Source organism: Passer domesticus, chromosome 12 (assembly GCF_036417665.1).
Source record: "Passer domesticus isolate bPasDom1 chromosome 12, bPasDom1.hap1, whole genome shotgun sequence".
In the NCBI taxonomy this organism is placed as follows: domain Eukaryota; kingdom Metazoa; phylum Chordata; class Aves; order Passeriformes; family Passeridae; genus Passer; species Passer domesticus.
In genome coordinates this window covers 1114472-1130983 of record NC_087485.1, presented here as the reverse complement: position 1 = coordinate 1130983, position 16512 = coordinate 1114472, and the positions used below count along the sequence as shown (strand labels likewise).

The following is a 16512-nucleotide window of genomic DNA, read 5'->3' as shown; positions in this document are numbered from 1 at the left end:
CAGGCAAGGGATGGGGATGGGGAAGGGACGGGAGCAGGGAAGGGACAGGAAAAGGACAGGGAAGGGAAGGCTGCACCCTCACTCCCGCAGCCTGTCCCTGGCAGCGAGGCTCTGAGGGCAGGTGCTGATGGCAGGAGGGGTGCGGTGCCACCTCGGTGTGGTGACAAGCCCGGGGTGTCCCCTCGAGGGCTGGGGAACGGGGCAGGGAGCTGGGCTGGCCCAGCCCTAGAGGGGAAGGGAGCCGGGTTCCAGCTGCTCCCAGCTCCTGCTCACTCTGGTCCCCCTGTTTGGCCACACGAAAGGGACAGGTCCCTGCAGCAGGGAAGGGAGGTGTCCTCGCCCTCCAGAATCCCCCCGAGCCACCTCCCAGCTCCTGGATGGGCAGAGGCTCTGGGAAGAAGAGCAGCCCCTTCCTCCTCCTCAGCTCCAGGGCAGCCCCTGGCAGCAGGTCCTGTCACAGGGCAGGGGACACGATGAGACAAGGGGACCACAGAGCCCGTGTGCATCCACACCCCCAACACACACCGGGGTGTTCAGAGATTGTTTATTTAAACCCACAGAAGGGCACGGACACGGTTTGGGCAAAAAGAAGGCAAATAAGACAAGCTTAAAAAAACCCACCAATGAAACCACAGAGACAGCTCAGGAGAGGGACGGGGGCAGGTCTGGAGCCCCCAGTGCTGCGGGGACACCGTGCAGGGAGCCAGGAGCCAGGCACAAACCTCCAGGGTCCCCCAGCTTCCCACCCAGCCCAGTGGGAGCTGGGACAGGATCCAGTGCTCTGCTGCAGCCCAAAGCTGCCTCCTCCTCCTCCTCCGTGGCGAGGAAGGCTCAGTGTCACCAGCCACACGCTCCAAGGCCACTGAACTCGGGAAAAACAATCAACGCAGCGGGAAGTGTTTGTGCCGGGAGGTGGCCCCGCGACATCCCCTAGAGGTGACAGTTCCTGCTGGGAGACCCAAAGGAAACTGCGCTTCCTTCCTGGAGGGCTTCCAGCAACCCAGCAGCTCCGCGGGGTGGGGCACAAACAGCTCCGGCCCCGGGGGAAGGTGACAAGGGACAGGGACGAGCAGTGGGAGGGGACACGGAGAGCAGCCCGGTGCCAGCAGCCAGGGGACAGAGCACAGCGATGGAGGCAGAGCTGCTCCCGGGATGGTTCTGCATTCCCTGTCACACCCACCCAGCAGGGGGACATTTGGGGACACGTCTGCAGCCACCACGGCTGCTGCAAGCCACTCCCAGTGCTGGACGAGGGTCTGAACTGGTCTGAACTGGCACTCAGGGCAGGGATAACCACTTCCAGCTGGCAGTGCCTGGGGAATCTGTGGATTGACACGCACGGGGCTGGGCAGGGGAGGGTGTTCCAAAGGGCACTTCGTGGTATGGGGCTGGGGGTGTCGGCCGGCGGGACACGGAGCAGCAAAGGGCACGGGGACAGCGACAGCGAGGGAGGGGACACCCCGCTGTCACCGCCCCTTCCTGCAAGGCACCGACCTCCCCAGCGCCACAGCCGGGCACGGGGCCCTTCCCGCAGATGGGGACCCCGGGGGGCTCTCCTGCCCCTCCCAGCCAGCTCCTGAGGAACTCGGCCCACAGCTCAGCTCTGGGCAGGGACAGCGAACAACAGAGGAGTTGGGGAGCAGCATCCCGAGAGCAGGGAAATCCCCTTAGTGTTCACCTTAGCACGTGGGGCTCTGCCACCAGCAGCACCCCCAAACGAAACCCCCCACAGTCCAGCACAGGATTCCCACCAGGATGGCCGCAGGCTCAGGGAAGGGCTGTCACCCCCCGAGAAGAGTCCCGAGGTGGCTGCAGGAGGGGGTCCTGCTCCAGCAGTGCCATCCACAGGCCCAGGGAGAGCTCAGTTCCGCAGGGCAGCCAGCCTGCAGGGACGGCAGCAGGGGGGAGCCAGGTCAGGGCAGCAGGAGCAGCCCCGGCCAGCGTGGCCAGGGACCCATCTGAGCCCCCCAGGAAGGGCCAACCCCTCCCCTCCAGGCCAGGGGGATGTGGGAAGCAGGGAAGTGCCCAGGGCTGGGAGAGAACCGACCTCCGGGAGAGCTGGTCCTCCTGGGAGCGCACGGAGCTCTCGCCCACGGCCGCGGCGCCCTCGGGCAGCTGGCTCAGCTGGTCCATGATCTCCAGCCCGTTCTCCTCGGCGATCTGGACGATCAGGCTGTCCACCTGCTCCTGCGGCGTGCTCAGCGTGGTGGCCGAGCTCATGGAGTCCTCCATGACCTGGGGCAGACACAGCCCTGTCCCCCTGCCCGGCCAGAGACGCGGCAGGGGTCCCTCTCTGTCCCACCCCCTCTCTCCTGCCCGGCACTCACCGACGTGTGAACGTCCAAATTCTGCACTTGCTGCTCGAATTTATCCATCACTGCCGACACCTTCTGCAGGTCCATGGAGCTCAGGGCCTTGTCCAGAGCCTTGGTCACCTGCGCCATGTTCTTCGTCACCTGCAAGAGGAGATTCCTTCAGGAATGCTCTGGGGGTTCCAGACCAATCCTGCACTGTCCTGACGCCATCCCAGGCAGGATGAGCCTGTCTGAGGGGTCCCAGACCCCCAGGAGCCCTGCTGGGGTCGTTCTGGGACACGGGGGCAGCGGGGCTGGCTGGGGGCAGTGGGAGGGGAAGCTGCACGTGGGGTTGGAGCTCCCAGCTCCCTGCTAAAGGCTCTTTCCTGTCACAGAACTATTTCATGAACAATCCTTTTGCCAGGATCTTTTCTCCTGAGAAGCTGGGAGGGTTCAGCTTCTCCACGTTGTGCTGCTTTGGAATGTGATTTGGAGAACTGTTCACCCAGCGTGTGAAATTGTTTTTACTTGATGACCATGACAGCCACCTGTGTCGAGGCTATGAGCAGTCACAAGACTTTATTATAATTTCTTTCTATTTTTCTCTAGCTTTCTGATGGATCCTTCTCTCTATTCTTTTTAGTGTAGTTCTATAATATAAAATATTATTTATCTACTACATAAATAAATAGAATATAATAAAATATAGAATAGAATATATATAATACATAGAATTGAATAAAACAACATAAATCATGTAAAAAATTACTATACATATAATATAACAAAATCATATAAATTATATGAAATTTGTATAAAGATATATATTTTACATATACAATATATATATTATATATACAATATATATTGTATAAAGACAATTATTAAATATAAATATTATATATTTATATATATTTTATATATACAAAATATATATAATAATGTATATAACAGATATATAGATATAGATATATCATGTCTATAATATACTATATATATGTATTATAGATATTTATATATATTATAGATATTTTAATATCTTTTATAAAAATACATAATATATATAGTATATAATGTAAGATAACATACTATAATATCATATATGTTATAAAATTTTTACATTCTTATATATTTAAAATATATTTTTATATTTATAATATGTATAATATATAATACACTATATTATATATACTTATATATAGAATATATAAATATAATATAGATATATTAATAATATAATTAATATAGATAAACATTATATATAAATATAATATATTATTATATATATAATATATAAAAATATAATAATATAAATATATAATATAGAATATATTATATATATTGTATAAAAATAGATTATATACTTTATATATATAACAAAATACATTATATTATATACATAAAGTATATAATATATATTTATATGTTATATATTATATATTATATACACTTATATGTTATACATTATATATTATGTTGTTATATGTTATATATTAAATATGTTTTATATATAATGTATATAATATATATTTATATATATAATATATATAAAAATATATAATATATAACCTATATTATATAAATATATATTATATACTTTATATATATAATACATTATGTTACATATATAAAGTATATAATATATATTTATATGTTTTATGTTATATATTATATATTTATATTATATACCCTTATATCTTATACTTTATATATTATATATTATGTTGTTATATGTTATATATTAAATATGTTTTATATATAATGTATATAATATATATATTTATATTATATATAACACATGCTTTTGTGTATATATATATACACACACATATACACATATACACACATATATATACAAAATATTATGTAAAACATAACAAGCCAGCCTTCTGGCACACGACTCCCCCGTCCCCATCCCTTTCCCAGCACTCACCCCCTTCATGGTGACGGCTGTCTGCACCTTGGCGGCCACGGCGTCCAGGCGCGAGGCCATGCGCAGCCAGTGCAGCCCCTCGTTCCTCTTGCGGATGGCGTTCTCGGCGTACACCCGCGCGCACTCCACGTTCTTCTGCTGCAGCGCCTGCGGCCGCGCCGCGCTCAGACTGCGGGGCCAGCCCCGCCAGGGCACGGCCCGCGGGGACCCAGCACCAGCCTGGCTGTGCCCCGTGCCCTGTGCCCACCCCACAGCAATCCCGCCAGGGCACGGCCCGCGGGGACCCAGCACCAGCCTGGCTGTGCCCTGTGCCCACCTCGTGGGGATCCCGGCAGGGCACGGCCCACGGGGACCCAGCACCAGCCTGGTCGTGGGCTGTGTGCCCCATGCCCGCCCCATGCCCGCCCCATGGGGATCCCGGCAGGGCACGGCCCGCGGGGACCCGAGCAGTGCCATCCCCGGGGCTGTGTGTGCCCCGTGCCCTCCCCACAGCAATCCTGGCAGGGCACGGCCCTCGGGGACCCAGCACCAGCCTGGTCGTGGGCTGTGTGCCCCATGCCCGCCCCATGCCCACCCCATGGGGATCCCGGCAGGGCACGGCCCACAGAGATCCAGCACCAGCCATCCCTGGGCTGGGTGTGCCCCGTGCCCACCCCACAGCAATGCCAGCAGGGCACGGCCCATGGTGACCTGAGCAACAGCCTGGCTGTGGGCTGTGTGCCCTGTGCCCACCCCATGGGGACCCAGCAACAGCCTGGCTGTGGGCTGTGTGTGCCCCGGAGGGATCCCGGCAGGGCATGGCCCATGGTGACCCGAGCAGTGCCATCCCCGGGGCTGTGTGTGCCCCGTGCCCTCCCCACAGCAATCCTGGCAGGGCACGGCCCGCAGTGACCCCAGCACACACACTGGCTGTGCCCCGTGCCCACCCCGGGGATGCCCAGCGCCGGGCACCGCGCGGTGAGCCCCACGCACCTTCTTGACTTTGGCCTGCTCGGCCTTGGAGTCCTTCTCTGCTTTCTTGGAGAGCTTCTCCAGCTGCTTGGCTGTGAACTGCGGGGCAGGGACAGGGAGGGCACGGAGAGCTCCGGCCTGGGGGCACCCCGGGGCCACCCGGAGCCCCCTGCCCGGCAGGGCACTGCCACTGCCCAGGCTGCCCGGGGCACTGCCGGGCTCCAGGGGCAGCCCCGGGGCACTGCCAGGGCTGAACCCCGCCAGCCGGGCATTCCCAATTCCCAATTCCCGATTCCCAGGGTCCCACCCACCCCTGCCCCGGGAAGCCGCTCCCCTCGGTGCCCCCGCGCCCACCCCGCCGCCCCTCACGGCCGCCCTGCCCGCCGCTCTGCCCGCGGCCCCTCCGCTCCCGCCTGCTCCTCGCACGGTCCCGCCGCAGGGCGAGCCCCGGGAGGCCGAGCCGGCGGAACCGGGCCCGGGGCTGCCCCGGGACGCGGGACGGGATGAAAGGAGGCGGAAGGGTCTCCGCTGCTCTCACCTTCAGCTGGAACAGCGTGTCTGGAAAGGAAGAGAGCACAGGCTCAGCGACGGGACCGGCACCGGGATCGGGACCGGCACCGGCGACCCCGCCCACACGTCCCGACCACCCTTCCCGGTCCCAGTCCCGGCCCCGGCCCCGACCCCCAGCCGCACCCCTCAGGACCCGCCCCGGCCCCACTGGGAGGCGCCGGTACCGCCCGACCCCCCGGTACCGCCCGACCCCCCGGTACCGTCCATCCTGCCCGCCGCCGCTTCCGGGTTCTGCCGCCGCTTCCGGGTGGCGCCGCCGCCGCTTCCGGGGTGCGCGCGCTGAGTCTCGCGAGAACAACAGCGCGGCAGGGGGGGAGAGGTCACGTGGTCAGCGGGAAAGCATTGGGATGTCGGCGGCGAAGGGGCGGGGCCAAAAATTCAATGAGGGGCGGGGCCTCGATGAGAAAGGGTCATTGAGGGGGCGGGGCTATCCCGGGCCAGGGTCGCTATTGGTCCCTCGCTAACGACTGTTTCTAGAGGCTCAAGGCGTGTGGGCGGGGCTTGAGGGTGGGCGGGGCCTGAGGCAGCATAATAGCGCGCGTGCGCGGGGCGGACCCCGCCATTGTGGACATGGCAGCGACTGAGGCGGGAGCGGCACCGACGGCACCGGGAGCGGCCGAGCCGGAGCTGGAGCCCCTGCGGCTGCGGCGACTGCATGGCGACGGCTTCTTCGAGGTTCCGGCGGCCGATCGGGTGAGTGCAGCGGGTCCCGGGGTGTGGGTCCCGCTGAGGGGCCCTCGCGGCGGCCCCCGCTGAACGCGGCTCTCTGGTTGCAGCTGGGGCGGTGCCGCAGCGTGAAGGAGTTTGAGAAGCTGAATCGGATCGGAGAGGGCACGTACGGCATCGTGTGTGAGTGCGGGCCATGCGGGGCCGGGAGGGACCCGGGTTCAGTCCGCTGCACCCCTGCCCTGGGTGGGGATGGCACTGCCACCAAATGCCTTCCACGAGGTCACGGAGCCCTGTCCGGCCTGGCCTTGGGCACTGCCAGGGGTCCCGGGCCTGCCCAGGCTCCCAGGGAGGGTTCCTTAGGGATCTCCCTCCATCCCTGCCCTCTGCCGGGGGGAAGCCTTGCCCCGGTAGAATCCCAGCACGGTTTGGGTCGGGAGGTGCCTGAAGCTCGTGCAGCTCCCCCTGAGGTTGGGCCGGGGGGGCCGAGGCGAGGTCGGGACAAGGCAGCTGTGAGTCCTGGTGCCAACGTGGGCTGTGCTGTCCCCAGACCGTGCCCGGGACACGGTGACCAACGAGACAGTGGCGCTGAAGAAGGTGCGGATGGACAACGAGAAGGATGGTAATGGAAGAGTGGGGGGACGGGGGGGCTCTGTCCTGGTTCTGGCCCCAGGCCCTTCTGCAGCCCTGACATTCCTCCCCCAGGAATGCCCATCAGCAGCCTGCGGGAGATCACCCTGCTCCTGCAGCTCCAGCACCCCAACATCGTGGAGCTGAAGGACGTGGTTGTGGGAAACCACCTGGAGAGGTGAGAGTCTTGTCTGTCCTGCCTCTGCTCCAAACCTTCCTCGCAGCCCTGGGCTGCCCCAGCTGTCCTGGGGAGGCTCTGACCTAACCTTGTGTCCAACAGCATTTTCCTGGTGATGGGATACTGCGAGCAGGACCTGGCCAGTCTCCTGGAGAACATGCAAACGCCCTTCTCCGAGGCTCAGGTACGGGGTGGGGCAGGATTTGGGTCCTGCTCCTCTGAGAGGGTGCTGCCATTCCTGCCAAAACATGTGGGCACTGTGACGGGCTCCCCAGACCTTGAGCTGGGGGATTCCAGGGATTCTGATGGAGCTGGGCTTTGCTGACTCTCAGGGAAGCCTTCAGGGACTTTCCAGGCTGGGTTTGGGGCTGGAGCAAACTGTCAGGGAAGCAGAGCTGGGAGGAAATGCCCACCCAGAAGCCCCGGGAGGACACAGGGATGGAGGGACTGCAGGACACCCCAGTGGGTTTGGGCTGTGTGGGTTTGTCCAGTCAGTGCTGCTCCCTCAGGGGTGACAGCTCCTGTCCTCTGTCCCCAGGTGAAGTGCATCATCCTGCAGGTGCTCAAGGGCCTGCAGTACCTCCACGAGAACTACATCATCCACAGGTAGGAGTGGCAGGGTGGAGCTGGGGCAGAGAGGGGTGCCTGGGGTCACCCCCCACGCCCTGGGAGCACCGGCAGGGCAGGGAGGCGTGGAATGACGGGATTGCATTTTCTGTGTGGTCTCTCACCTCCAGCTGCTGTTTCCCACAGGGACCTGAAGGTCTCCAACCTGCTGATGACCGACAAGGGCTGTGTGAAGATAGGTGAGTCCTGCAGCTGCACCCGGCCGTGGCTGCCCTGTGCCCTGCCCGCAGCTCAGAGCTGGGCTCCTGCTGACTCTCACTCTCTGTTGCAGCTGATTTCGGCCTGGCACGCACCTACGGCATGCCCCCCAAGCCCATGACCCCCAAAGTGGTGACCCTGTGGTGAGTGGCAGTGGCAGGGTGGGTCTCTCTCCCCGGTGGGACGGGCTGGTGCCAGCTCTGACCCCGTGTGTGCCCTGTGCAGGTACCGCGCACCGGAGCTGCTGCTGGGCATGACCACCCAGACCACCAGCATCGACATGTGGTAAGGGAGGGGGGCCTGAGCCTGCCTGGAGGGGGCTGGGGGGCTGCACGCTGCAGGGGGGTCACTCCAGAGGCTCCTGTGCTCTGCAGGGCTGCAGGCTGCATCCTGGCCGAGCTGCTGGCGCACAAACCGCTGCTGCCAGGCACCTCTGAGATCCACCAGATCGACCTCATTGTGCAGCTCCTGGGCACACCCAACGACAACATCTGGCCGGTGAGAGCTCCCTGCCCATTTTCCCATTGTCCTTTCTCCCTGGCTGCTCCAAGGCCCCTCCTCACCCTCTGTTTCCCCCAGGGATTCTCCAAGCTGCCGCTGGCCACGCAGTACACCCTGCGCAAACAGCCCTACAACAACCTGAAGCACAGGTTTCCCTGGCTCTCGGAGGCTGGGCTGCGACTGCTCAACTTCCTCTTCATGTATGACCCCAAGAAAAGGTAAGAGCCAGGCAGGATGCGGGGTGGGTAGGGCAGGAACCTGCCCCACGCTGTCCCCCAGGCTGGGGTGGTCCCTGACACTTGCCCTTGTCCCCGCAGGGCCACGGCTAAGGACTGCCTGGAGAGTTCCTACTTCAAAGAGAAGCCCTTGCGTAAGTACTGCCCATCCTGGGGCGGGGCAGGGCAGGGCTGGGAGGCTTTGGGCCCTGCTGACCCCTCTCTGTGCCCCACAGCCTGTGAGCCAGAGCTGATGCCCACCTTCCCACACCACCGGAACAAGCGGGCGGCCAGCACAGCGATGGAGAGCCAGGCCAAGCGCAGCAAGCCCTGAGCTGTGCCCTGGAACAGCCCTGATGTGTCCTGGCTGAGGTGGATTCCCTCAGCCCACCAGTCCCAGCGCCACGGGGATGGCTCCTCCCTCCCTCTGCCCGCGTGGCACGGGGCAGGCTGCAGGCTGTGGCTGGGCGAGCGTGGCCCCAGAGCCAGGAGAGAGGAGAGATGGGGCCCAGGATGCCCAGGCGTGGCAGGGTCAGTCCTGTCCCAGGCGGGTCCTGGTTTGTGCTGTCTGTGGGGGCAACCCCGCCTCTGCCATCAATAAAAACATCTGGCAGTGGCAACATTGTGCTGAGTGACCTCATTCTTTGGTGCCAACAGGAGTGGGACAAGCTGTGACTCTGCTGTCCTTCCTCTGTGTCACCCTGGGGAGAAGGACACCTCCATGAGAGCCGAGGTTCTGCCCTGTAGCCATGATATTTTATGAAAAATCCTTTCCTAGGATTTTTCCCGTCCTGAGGATCTGAGAGTCTCAGGAAAGAAATGTAAACAGTAACTATCTGCTGCTGTGGAATGCAACAGGTGCATCTTCCACTGGTCCATGTGGATTGTTTTCAATTAGTGCCCAATCCCAGCCACCTGTGCCAAGGCTGTGAGCAGTCACAGGATTTTGTTATGCATTCTATTCTACTCTACTCTTGTTCTTTGTAGCCTTCTGATCTTCCTCTCTCTATACTTTTAGTATAGTTTTAATGTAGGATTTTAGTATATTATATAACATAATAAATCAGCCTTCTGAGCAAAATGGAGTCAAGCCTCGTGTCCTCACACATGGGTGGTTTGTCACAAGACTGCCCCCCTTTAAGTGGATCCTGCCCCCCACCCTCAGGGAGGCAGGAGCGGGTGCTGTGCTGTCAGGTATCGCTGCAGCCCCTGCCCCTGGACAGACATCCCCCTCAGCAGGACAGAACACCCCAGGCCGAGACAGCCACTTTACTGATGCACTGAATAATTTACAGCAGCAGTGCCCGGGCTGGGCAGGGCCTGGCACCGCTGTCTCAGGGCTGACAAGTCCGGCTCCTTGTGCCAAGCTGCAGCCGTGCCCTCCGCGGGGGCAGCAGAGCCGTGTCAGCAGCGGGGTGCAGGCCCCTTGGCCAGCAGCATGTCCAGCTCGCTGCGCTGCAGCCAGAGGCGCTGCTGCCGCTCCCCGCGCAGCTCCTGCCCGCGGTGCCGGCTGCGGCAGGCGCGGCCCAGGGCGCAGCCGCCGCCGTGCAGCTGCCGGCACGTGCTGCAGCAGTACGAGGGCAGCATGCCCCGCTGCAGGCACGAGTGCAGCTGGTAGCAGGGCAGCTCTGGCGGGGCCTGGGCACAATCCCGGGGCTCCGGGAAGAGGTGAGAGGAGGTGTCCGGCTCAGCGCTGCCCACGGGCTCTGGCCCAAGCGTGCTGTCGCAGCGTCCCCAGCCCCTCCTGGGCACATCCTGAGGGTCCCTCCACAGCGCTGGGGGGGCTGTGCCCTTGCTCCCCGTGCCCTCAGGGCTGTCAGGCCTCTCCCGGTAGAGATCCACGCCGTCACCGCAGCCAGCAGCCGCCCCCAGGTCCTGCAGCACCTCCAGGCACGCCTGGGCACCCCCGGCCCGGTGCCGCGCCTCCAGCAGCTCCTCGGCGCGGGGGCACCGCAGGCGCGGCGCCAGCTCTGCCAGGATCTCGCACTCCAGGCGGCAGGCCAGGAAGCCGACAGCAGCAGCGACCAGCGCGGGCCCCGGGGGCCGCCGCTCCACGGCCAGGCGGTGCCGCTCCCGCCGCTCGTAGCCCAGCCGGCCCAAACTCCGCTCCAGGTCGGCTTCGGGGAGCGCCGGGCGCAGCAGGTGCACGTAGGCGCCGGAGAAGGTCTGCAAGGAGAGCGGGGAGCGTGGCTGGAGGTGTCTGGGTACCCCCACACTGTCCCCACGCCGCCCCAGGGCCTCACCGGGATGGTGCCGAACTCCCGGCGCCACGGGAAGAGGTAGAGGTTGACGGCGGCCAGCTCCAGCAGCCGGAAGGCGCTGGCCAGGCCTCGCAGCGCCAGCCCGGGGTCGGGGTGGTCCCGCAGCCCCCGGGCCAGCAGCGCCAGGGCGTCCTCCTGCAGGGCCTCCAGCAGCGCCGGCTCCTGCTGCAGCCGCTGCCGCAGCCGCTCCGCCACGGCGGGGCCGGGGCAGCTCCCGGCGGGGCCCAGCTCCCGCTCCAGAGAGCGCCGGTACTCCTGGTGGAACTCCTGCCGGGATTCCTGCCCGTAGTCCTGCCGGGGCTCCTGCCGCGGCGCCGAGCCTGCACACATCCTGCGGGCACAGCAGCGTCAGACCGCACCCCGGGACCCGTCAGACCCCACCCCGGGACCCCCCCCGAACCTGCGGAGATCCCCCGCCAAAGCCGCAGCTCCGGAACTCCGCTCCCCCGAGGCCTCCCCGGCACCTCCCTGGCCCTAGTCCCCCCGGTGTCCCTCCCCGGCCCCGGTTCCCCGCTCCGAGGCCTCCCGGTGTTCCCCCCGGCCCGGTTCCGGCCCGGTCCCGGCTCCCCCCGCACCTGCCGCTCCCGCTCCCTTCCCGCTCCCCTTCCGCGCGCACCGGGCCGGAACGCACGTGCCGCCCGTAGCCCCGCCCCCGGGGCGGGGCCGAGCCCGCGCCACAGCGCCCCCTGCTGGGCGGGAGGACCCGCGGACGGCGGCAGTACCTGCCCGGGGGTGCGGGGGTCCCGCGCCGCCCCCTCCTCACTGCAGCGACTCCACGTAGGACAGGGCGCTCTGCAGGGACGTCAGGCAGTACCCCTCCTCCCCGATCAGGTACCTGTGCCCACAGCCATCGCACTGTCACCACCGGCACACCACCACGGGTGGCACACCATCATGGCTGGGACACTGCCATGACCAGGACACCACCATGGGCAGTGCACCATCATGGCTGGGACACTGCCGTGACCAGGACACCACCACGGGTGGCACACCATCATGGCTGGGACACTGCCGTGACCAGGACACCATCCCATCCGCCACCCCTCAGCCCTGCTGCTATCCCAGCCCACCTCCCGCCCTGACAGCCCCGTGCCAGGAGGGTGCCGGTGTGCTGAGCCCAGCGGTGCCCACACCCTGTCACGTACCCCTCATGGATGAACTCCTCCAGGGCCGCACACTCGGAGAGCAGCTGGGGCAGCCCCGTCTGCAGCACCACGTAGGACAGGATGGGCAGCAGGTCGTCTGCCCCGCTGTGACAAGGACCGTCAGCCACGGCGGCCACAGGCCCCGCTCCTGCCCTGCTCCCCGTCGCGCTGCACTCACATGGCGGCCGTGGCGAGGCTCCGGGCGTCCCGCGTGCCGCAGTACTCCTCGGCGCACTCGCAGATGCCGCGCAGGGCCCGCACTGCGGCACAGGCCGGGCGTCAGGGCCGCCGCCGCCGCCGCCCCGGGCGCCCGCCCCGCGCCCCGCGCCGCTCACCGATGCACTCCAGCTTCCTGCGGGGACAGCTCTCCAGCGGGATGAGGCGCAGGTCCTGCACGGCCGAGGCGTACGCGGGGCGGCCGGGCCCGGCCGGGAAGAGGCGCGAGGCCAGCCCCATGTCGGCGGGGCCGGCGTGCCGGTGCCGCTCCATGCTGCGCGCCAGGGCCGCCTCGCGCGGCTGCTGCACGCTCCTGCGGGCACGGAGGTGACGGGGCGTGCCAGGAAGGGCTCAGTGGGTCCTGGACCCCCCAAAGCGGGTCATGGTACCTGTAGAGGGCCAGCAGCGGGGCCCACAGCGGGGGGAAGAAAGCCTCCTCCAGGCAGGCCAGGCACTGGTCCTTGCCGGCGGCGGTGCCGAGCCCCTCGAAGGCCAGCAGAGTCAGAGCCAGCAGCCTGTCTGGGAAGGGCGAGGCACACAGCACGCTGGGACCCCCTGCCCTACCCACACTGGGACCCCCCATCCTGCCCACCTGTGCCCCGAGTCAAAACGGGGTGCAGAGAGCCCCCAGCCACCCCCTGCTCCCTCGGCCGCCCCTCACCGATGGCGTTGTGGATGTCCCTCACGACGCCCTTCAGCAGCTCCGGCAGCGCCGCGTCCTGCCCGGAGCTGGCCGGGGGCTCTGCGGGGGCCCAGCCCTCGGGGGACGCCAGGAACCGCTCCAGGTCCTCGAAGGAGCTTTCCCGGGGGGGCTCGGGGGGCTCGGCGGGCCCCGGGGCGCCGCTGTCGGCCAGGGGCGTGCTGGACTGGCTGTGGCGCAGCGCCGGGCCGTGCTCGGGCACCGAGAACATGCAGTGCAGGCTGCGGGACGCCCGGAGCCGGCGGCCCCCCGGCTCGGCGGGCAGCGAGGAGCCCCCCGCGTCCAGCGAGAGGAAGGACAGCGCCGAGGGGGAGGCCGGGGAGGCGTCGGCGGGGCCGCGGCTGACGGCGGGGTAGAGCCGGGCGTACACCGCGCACTGCAGCCGCCGCAGCAGCTGCGTGATGGGGTGCTCGGGGCAGCTGTGGGCACAGGGGTGGCGTGGGCGGGGGGCACCGGCAGCAGCTGCAGCCCCCTCGCTCTGGCAGGGCCGTGCCCGCCTCGGCAGTACCTCAGGAGGCAGGAGAAGAGCCCTGACACCACTGAGAGATCCGCCGGGCTCCGCTTCAGCTGCGCCTTCCACTGCCTTGGCCAGTCCTGGGGAGTGTCCAGGGCTGGGCATGGGGATGGTGCAGCCCCCAGCCCCATGGCACAGCCCCCAGCCCTGCCAGCAGCCCCCAGCCCCATGGCACAGCCTCCTTCCCCATGGCACAGCCCCCAGCCCCACGACACAGCCCCCTGCCCCATGGCACAGCCTCCTGTCTGTGACACAGCTCCCAGCCCCATGGCACAGCTCCCAGCCCCATGGCACAGCCCCCTGCCCCATGGCACAGCCCCCTGCCCCGTGGCACAGCTCCCAGCCCCATGGCACAGCCCCGTGCCCCATGGCACAGCCCCCTGCCCTGTGGCACAGCTCCCAGCCCCATGGCACAGCCCCCAGCCCTGCCAGCAGCCCCTGGCACACACTCACTCACATGGTCCTGCTCATACTCAAGGATGGCAGCGTAGAGTGCTCGCTGCTCCTGCTCCTCAGGGGTGAGTGCCACGCTGCTGGAGAACCTCCTGGGGACAGCCCGGGCCAGTGAGGGCACTGCTGGGTGTCCCCAGAGCTCAGGGTCCCTGAGTGACATCCCCCTCACCGGTTGGCCGCCTCCTGCAGCCGCAGCCGCCGCTCTTCCATCTTGCGCTGCAGCTGGGCCAGGCTCAGTTAAGGGACCAGAGCCAGCAGCGTGCTCACCCCCTGCCCTTCGCCCCCCTCCATGCCCCAGCTGGGACCCCAAAGCCTGCGTGGGGTCGGTGACAGCCAGGACAGGGCAGAGGCTCTTGGAGCAATGCCACTGGAAGGATACAGTCTCCTCTCGGGCCTTGGCGATCACCAGGTTCTCCATCATCTGCCGCTGCAGGGACAGCGTCTGCAGAGCAGGAGGGGATTGGGAACATCCACCCACGCCCCATGGCCACCAGTGGGGAGCAGGGGTCCCCCAGGGACCCTCTCCCTGCCTGGCAGCCGGTTCTATCCAGCTCCCAGCTCCTCCCCAGCCAGCCCCCACTTGCCAGGGATGTTTTCTGCACGGCCTGGTTTGGGTTCAGCCGTGCCACCCGCGCCTCATAGGCCGCCTTCAGCTTCTGGTTCTGCAGGGAGGCCTCCTCCAGCGGGGTCAGCTCCCTGTAGGAACAGCCTGAGCGCTCTCCACAGGGCACAGGACACGTGCCAGGACCACATCCTGCTCTGTGGCCCCGCAGGCGGGCATGGGGCCACCGCCAGTCCTTGCCAGACCCCGTGTCCCAATCCCCTCGTGTTTGAACCCCCCATGCCCTACCCGCTGTGTTTGAGCCTCCCACGTCCCAGCCCCGGTATCCCAGCCCACATCAGCCCCCTTGCTCCACCACTCCCTGTCCCAGCCCCGTGACCCCGTCCCCCTGTCCCAGCTCCCCCCGTACTTCCGCGCGCTCTGTGCCTCAGCGATCTGCAGCTTCTGGAAGATCTCCGGGGGCAGGAACGGCGACAGCTTGCCCCCCTCGTCCGAGCAGACGCGGCGGTGCCTGGGGAGGGGCGCGGGGCCCCCGCCCCGCTCCTGTGCAGCCGCTTTCACCGGGGCTTTCCCTGGGGAGGGGGCAGGACAGGCCGGCTGTGCCCCACGCCCAGCCGGGCCCTGCGGGGGCACCCGGCTCCCCACGGCGGGACCCCCGCCCGACTCACCCAGTGCTGCTGCGATGGACTTGACCCTCTCCAGGCACTGCTCCGCCAGCTTCAGCAGTTTCGGGGTGTCCGGGGTGACCCCCTCGCTGCTCTCTGTGGGGTGGGCGTGTTGAGGGCACTGCGGGACTTCCACCCCGCCCTGTTTCCACGGGGTGCTGCCCTACCTGTCCCTGCCGCCTCCTCCTGCAGGGCCTGGGCGATGAGGGTGATGCTCCTCAGGTACTCCACGTAGGCCTCCTGCCAAGGTGCGGGCTGAGCAACCCCCGGCCTCGGGGACCGCAGCTGCGGCTCCGAACGGGCGATGGGGACAGCCCGGGGATGCGGGGATAGCCCGGGATGCGGCGACAGCCCGGGATGCGGGGACAGCCCGGGGATGCGGGGACAGCCGGGGATGCGGGGACAGCCCGGGATGCGGGGACAGCCGGGGATGCGGGGACAGCCGGGGATGCGGGGACAGCCCGGGGATGCGGGGATAGCCCGGGCATGCGGGGACAGCCCGGGATGCGGGGACAGCCCGGGATGCGGGGACAGCCGGGGATGCGGGGACAGCCGGGGATGCGGGGACAGCCCGGGGATGCGGGGATAGCCCGGGATGGGGGGACAGCCCGGGATGCGGGGACAGCCCGGGCATGCGGGGACAGCCCGGGATGCGGGGACAGCCCGGGATGCGGGGACAGCCGGGCATGCGGGAACAGCCCGGGATACAGCCCCGGCAGTGGGGCGTCAGTCCGGGGATGCGGGTGAGCCCCGGGGTGCCGGACGGGACCGGGGGTGCTGCCCCGCGGCTGGGGGTGAGGCCGGGGCACTGCACCCAGGGATGCAGGGCGAGCCCAGGGATGCAGGAGAAGCCGGGGATGCGGGGGGAGCCCAGGGATGCCGGAGGAGGCCGGCGATGCAGCCCCGGGGACGGTGCTGGAGCCCGGGGACGCGGCGGGAGCCCCGGGGGCGCAGTCCCGGCGACGCGGCCGAACGCGGGGGTCCCTCCCCGGCCGTGCCCGCGCTCACCCTGGTCCGCCCGGCGCTGTCCATGCCCAGGGCGCCGCTGGCCGCCCTCATGGCTCCCTGCAGCCCGCGGCCGCCCCGGCCCGGCGCGGGCCCCTCGCCGCCCCCCGGCGCGGCCATGGCCGCCGGAACGGCGCGCTGGGGCCGCGGGCCCGCCCGGAGCGCGGCGGGGCGGACCGGGCGCGGCGGGTCCCCCCGGCCGGCGGGGGCGCTGCGGGCGGGCGGAGC

The 16512-nt window shown here is 64.5% G+C and overlaps 4 protein-coding genes across 5 annotated transcripts; 1 reads left to right on the top strand and 3 right to left on the bottom strand.

The window, feature by feature from the left end:
* Positions 1-527: 527 nt before the first annotated feature.
* Positions 528-6066, bottom strand: CHMP1A (charged multivesicular body protein 1A). The gene is made up of 7 exons (XM_064386805.1): positions 5949-6066; positions 5717-5736; positions 5200-5277; positions 4228-4374; positions 2328-2456; positions 2048-2235; positions 528-1883 (listed from the first exon to the last, which is right to left on the bottom strand). The coding sequence occupies exons 1-7, from the start codon at positions 5953-5955 to the stop codon at positions 1862-1864; spliced, it is 591 nt and encodes a 196-aa protein (XP_064242875.1). The 5' UTR covers positions 5956-6066; the 3' UTR covers positions 528-1861.
* Positions 6067-6303: 237 nt separating this feature from the next.
* CDK10 (cyclin dependent kinase 10) lies at positions 6304-9383 on the top strand. Of its 2 annotated transcripts, XM_064386406.1 has the most exons (13): positions 6304-6441; positions 6525-6597; positions 6965-7036; positions 7120-7222; positions 7325-7406; positions 7761-7828; positions 7976-8028; positions 8121-8190; positions 8273-8332; positions 8422-8545; positions 8627-8766; positions 8866-8918; positions 9000-9383. In XM_064386406.1, the coding sequence occupies exons 1-13, from the start codon at positions 6319-6321 to the stop codon at positions 9095-9097; spliced, it is 1119 nt and encodes a 372-aa protein (XP_064242476.1). In that variant the 5' UTR covers positions 6304-6318; the 3' UTR covers positions 9098-9383. The 2 variants fall into 2 exon arrangements, with proteins under 2 accessions (XP_064242476.1, XP_064242475.1); XM_064386405.1 differs by having other exon boundaries at positions 8422-8766.
* A 784-nt stretch (positions 9384-10167) lies between these two features.
* Positions 10168-11354, bottom strand: SPATA2L (spermatogenesis associated 2 like). The gene is made up of 2 exons (XM_064387141.1): positions 11007-11354; positions 10168-10929 (listed from the first exon to the last, which is right to left on the bottom strand). The coding sequence occupies exons 1-2, from the start codon at positions 11352-11354 to the stop codon at positions 10168-10170; spliced, it is 1110 nt and encodes a 369-aa protein (XP_064243211.1).
* Positions 11219-16467, bottom strand: VPS9D1 (VPS9 domain containing 1). Its single transcript, XM_064386826.1, is given in 17 exon segments — positions 11219-11355; positions 11747-11859; positions 12170-12274; positions 12348-12429; positions 12505-12698; positions 12775-12904; positions 13047-13504; positions 13594-13679; positions 14057-14144; positions 14222-14274; positions 14432-14494; positions 14637-14748; positions 15024-15195; positions 15198-15271; positions 15273-15375; positions 15447-15519; positions 16288-16467. Coding segments are annotated over 16 exon segments (1986 nt in total). The 5' UTR covers positions 16405-16467; the 3' UTR covers positions 11219-11355; positions 11747-11783.
* Positions 16468-16512: the final 45 nt, after the last annotated feature.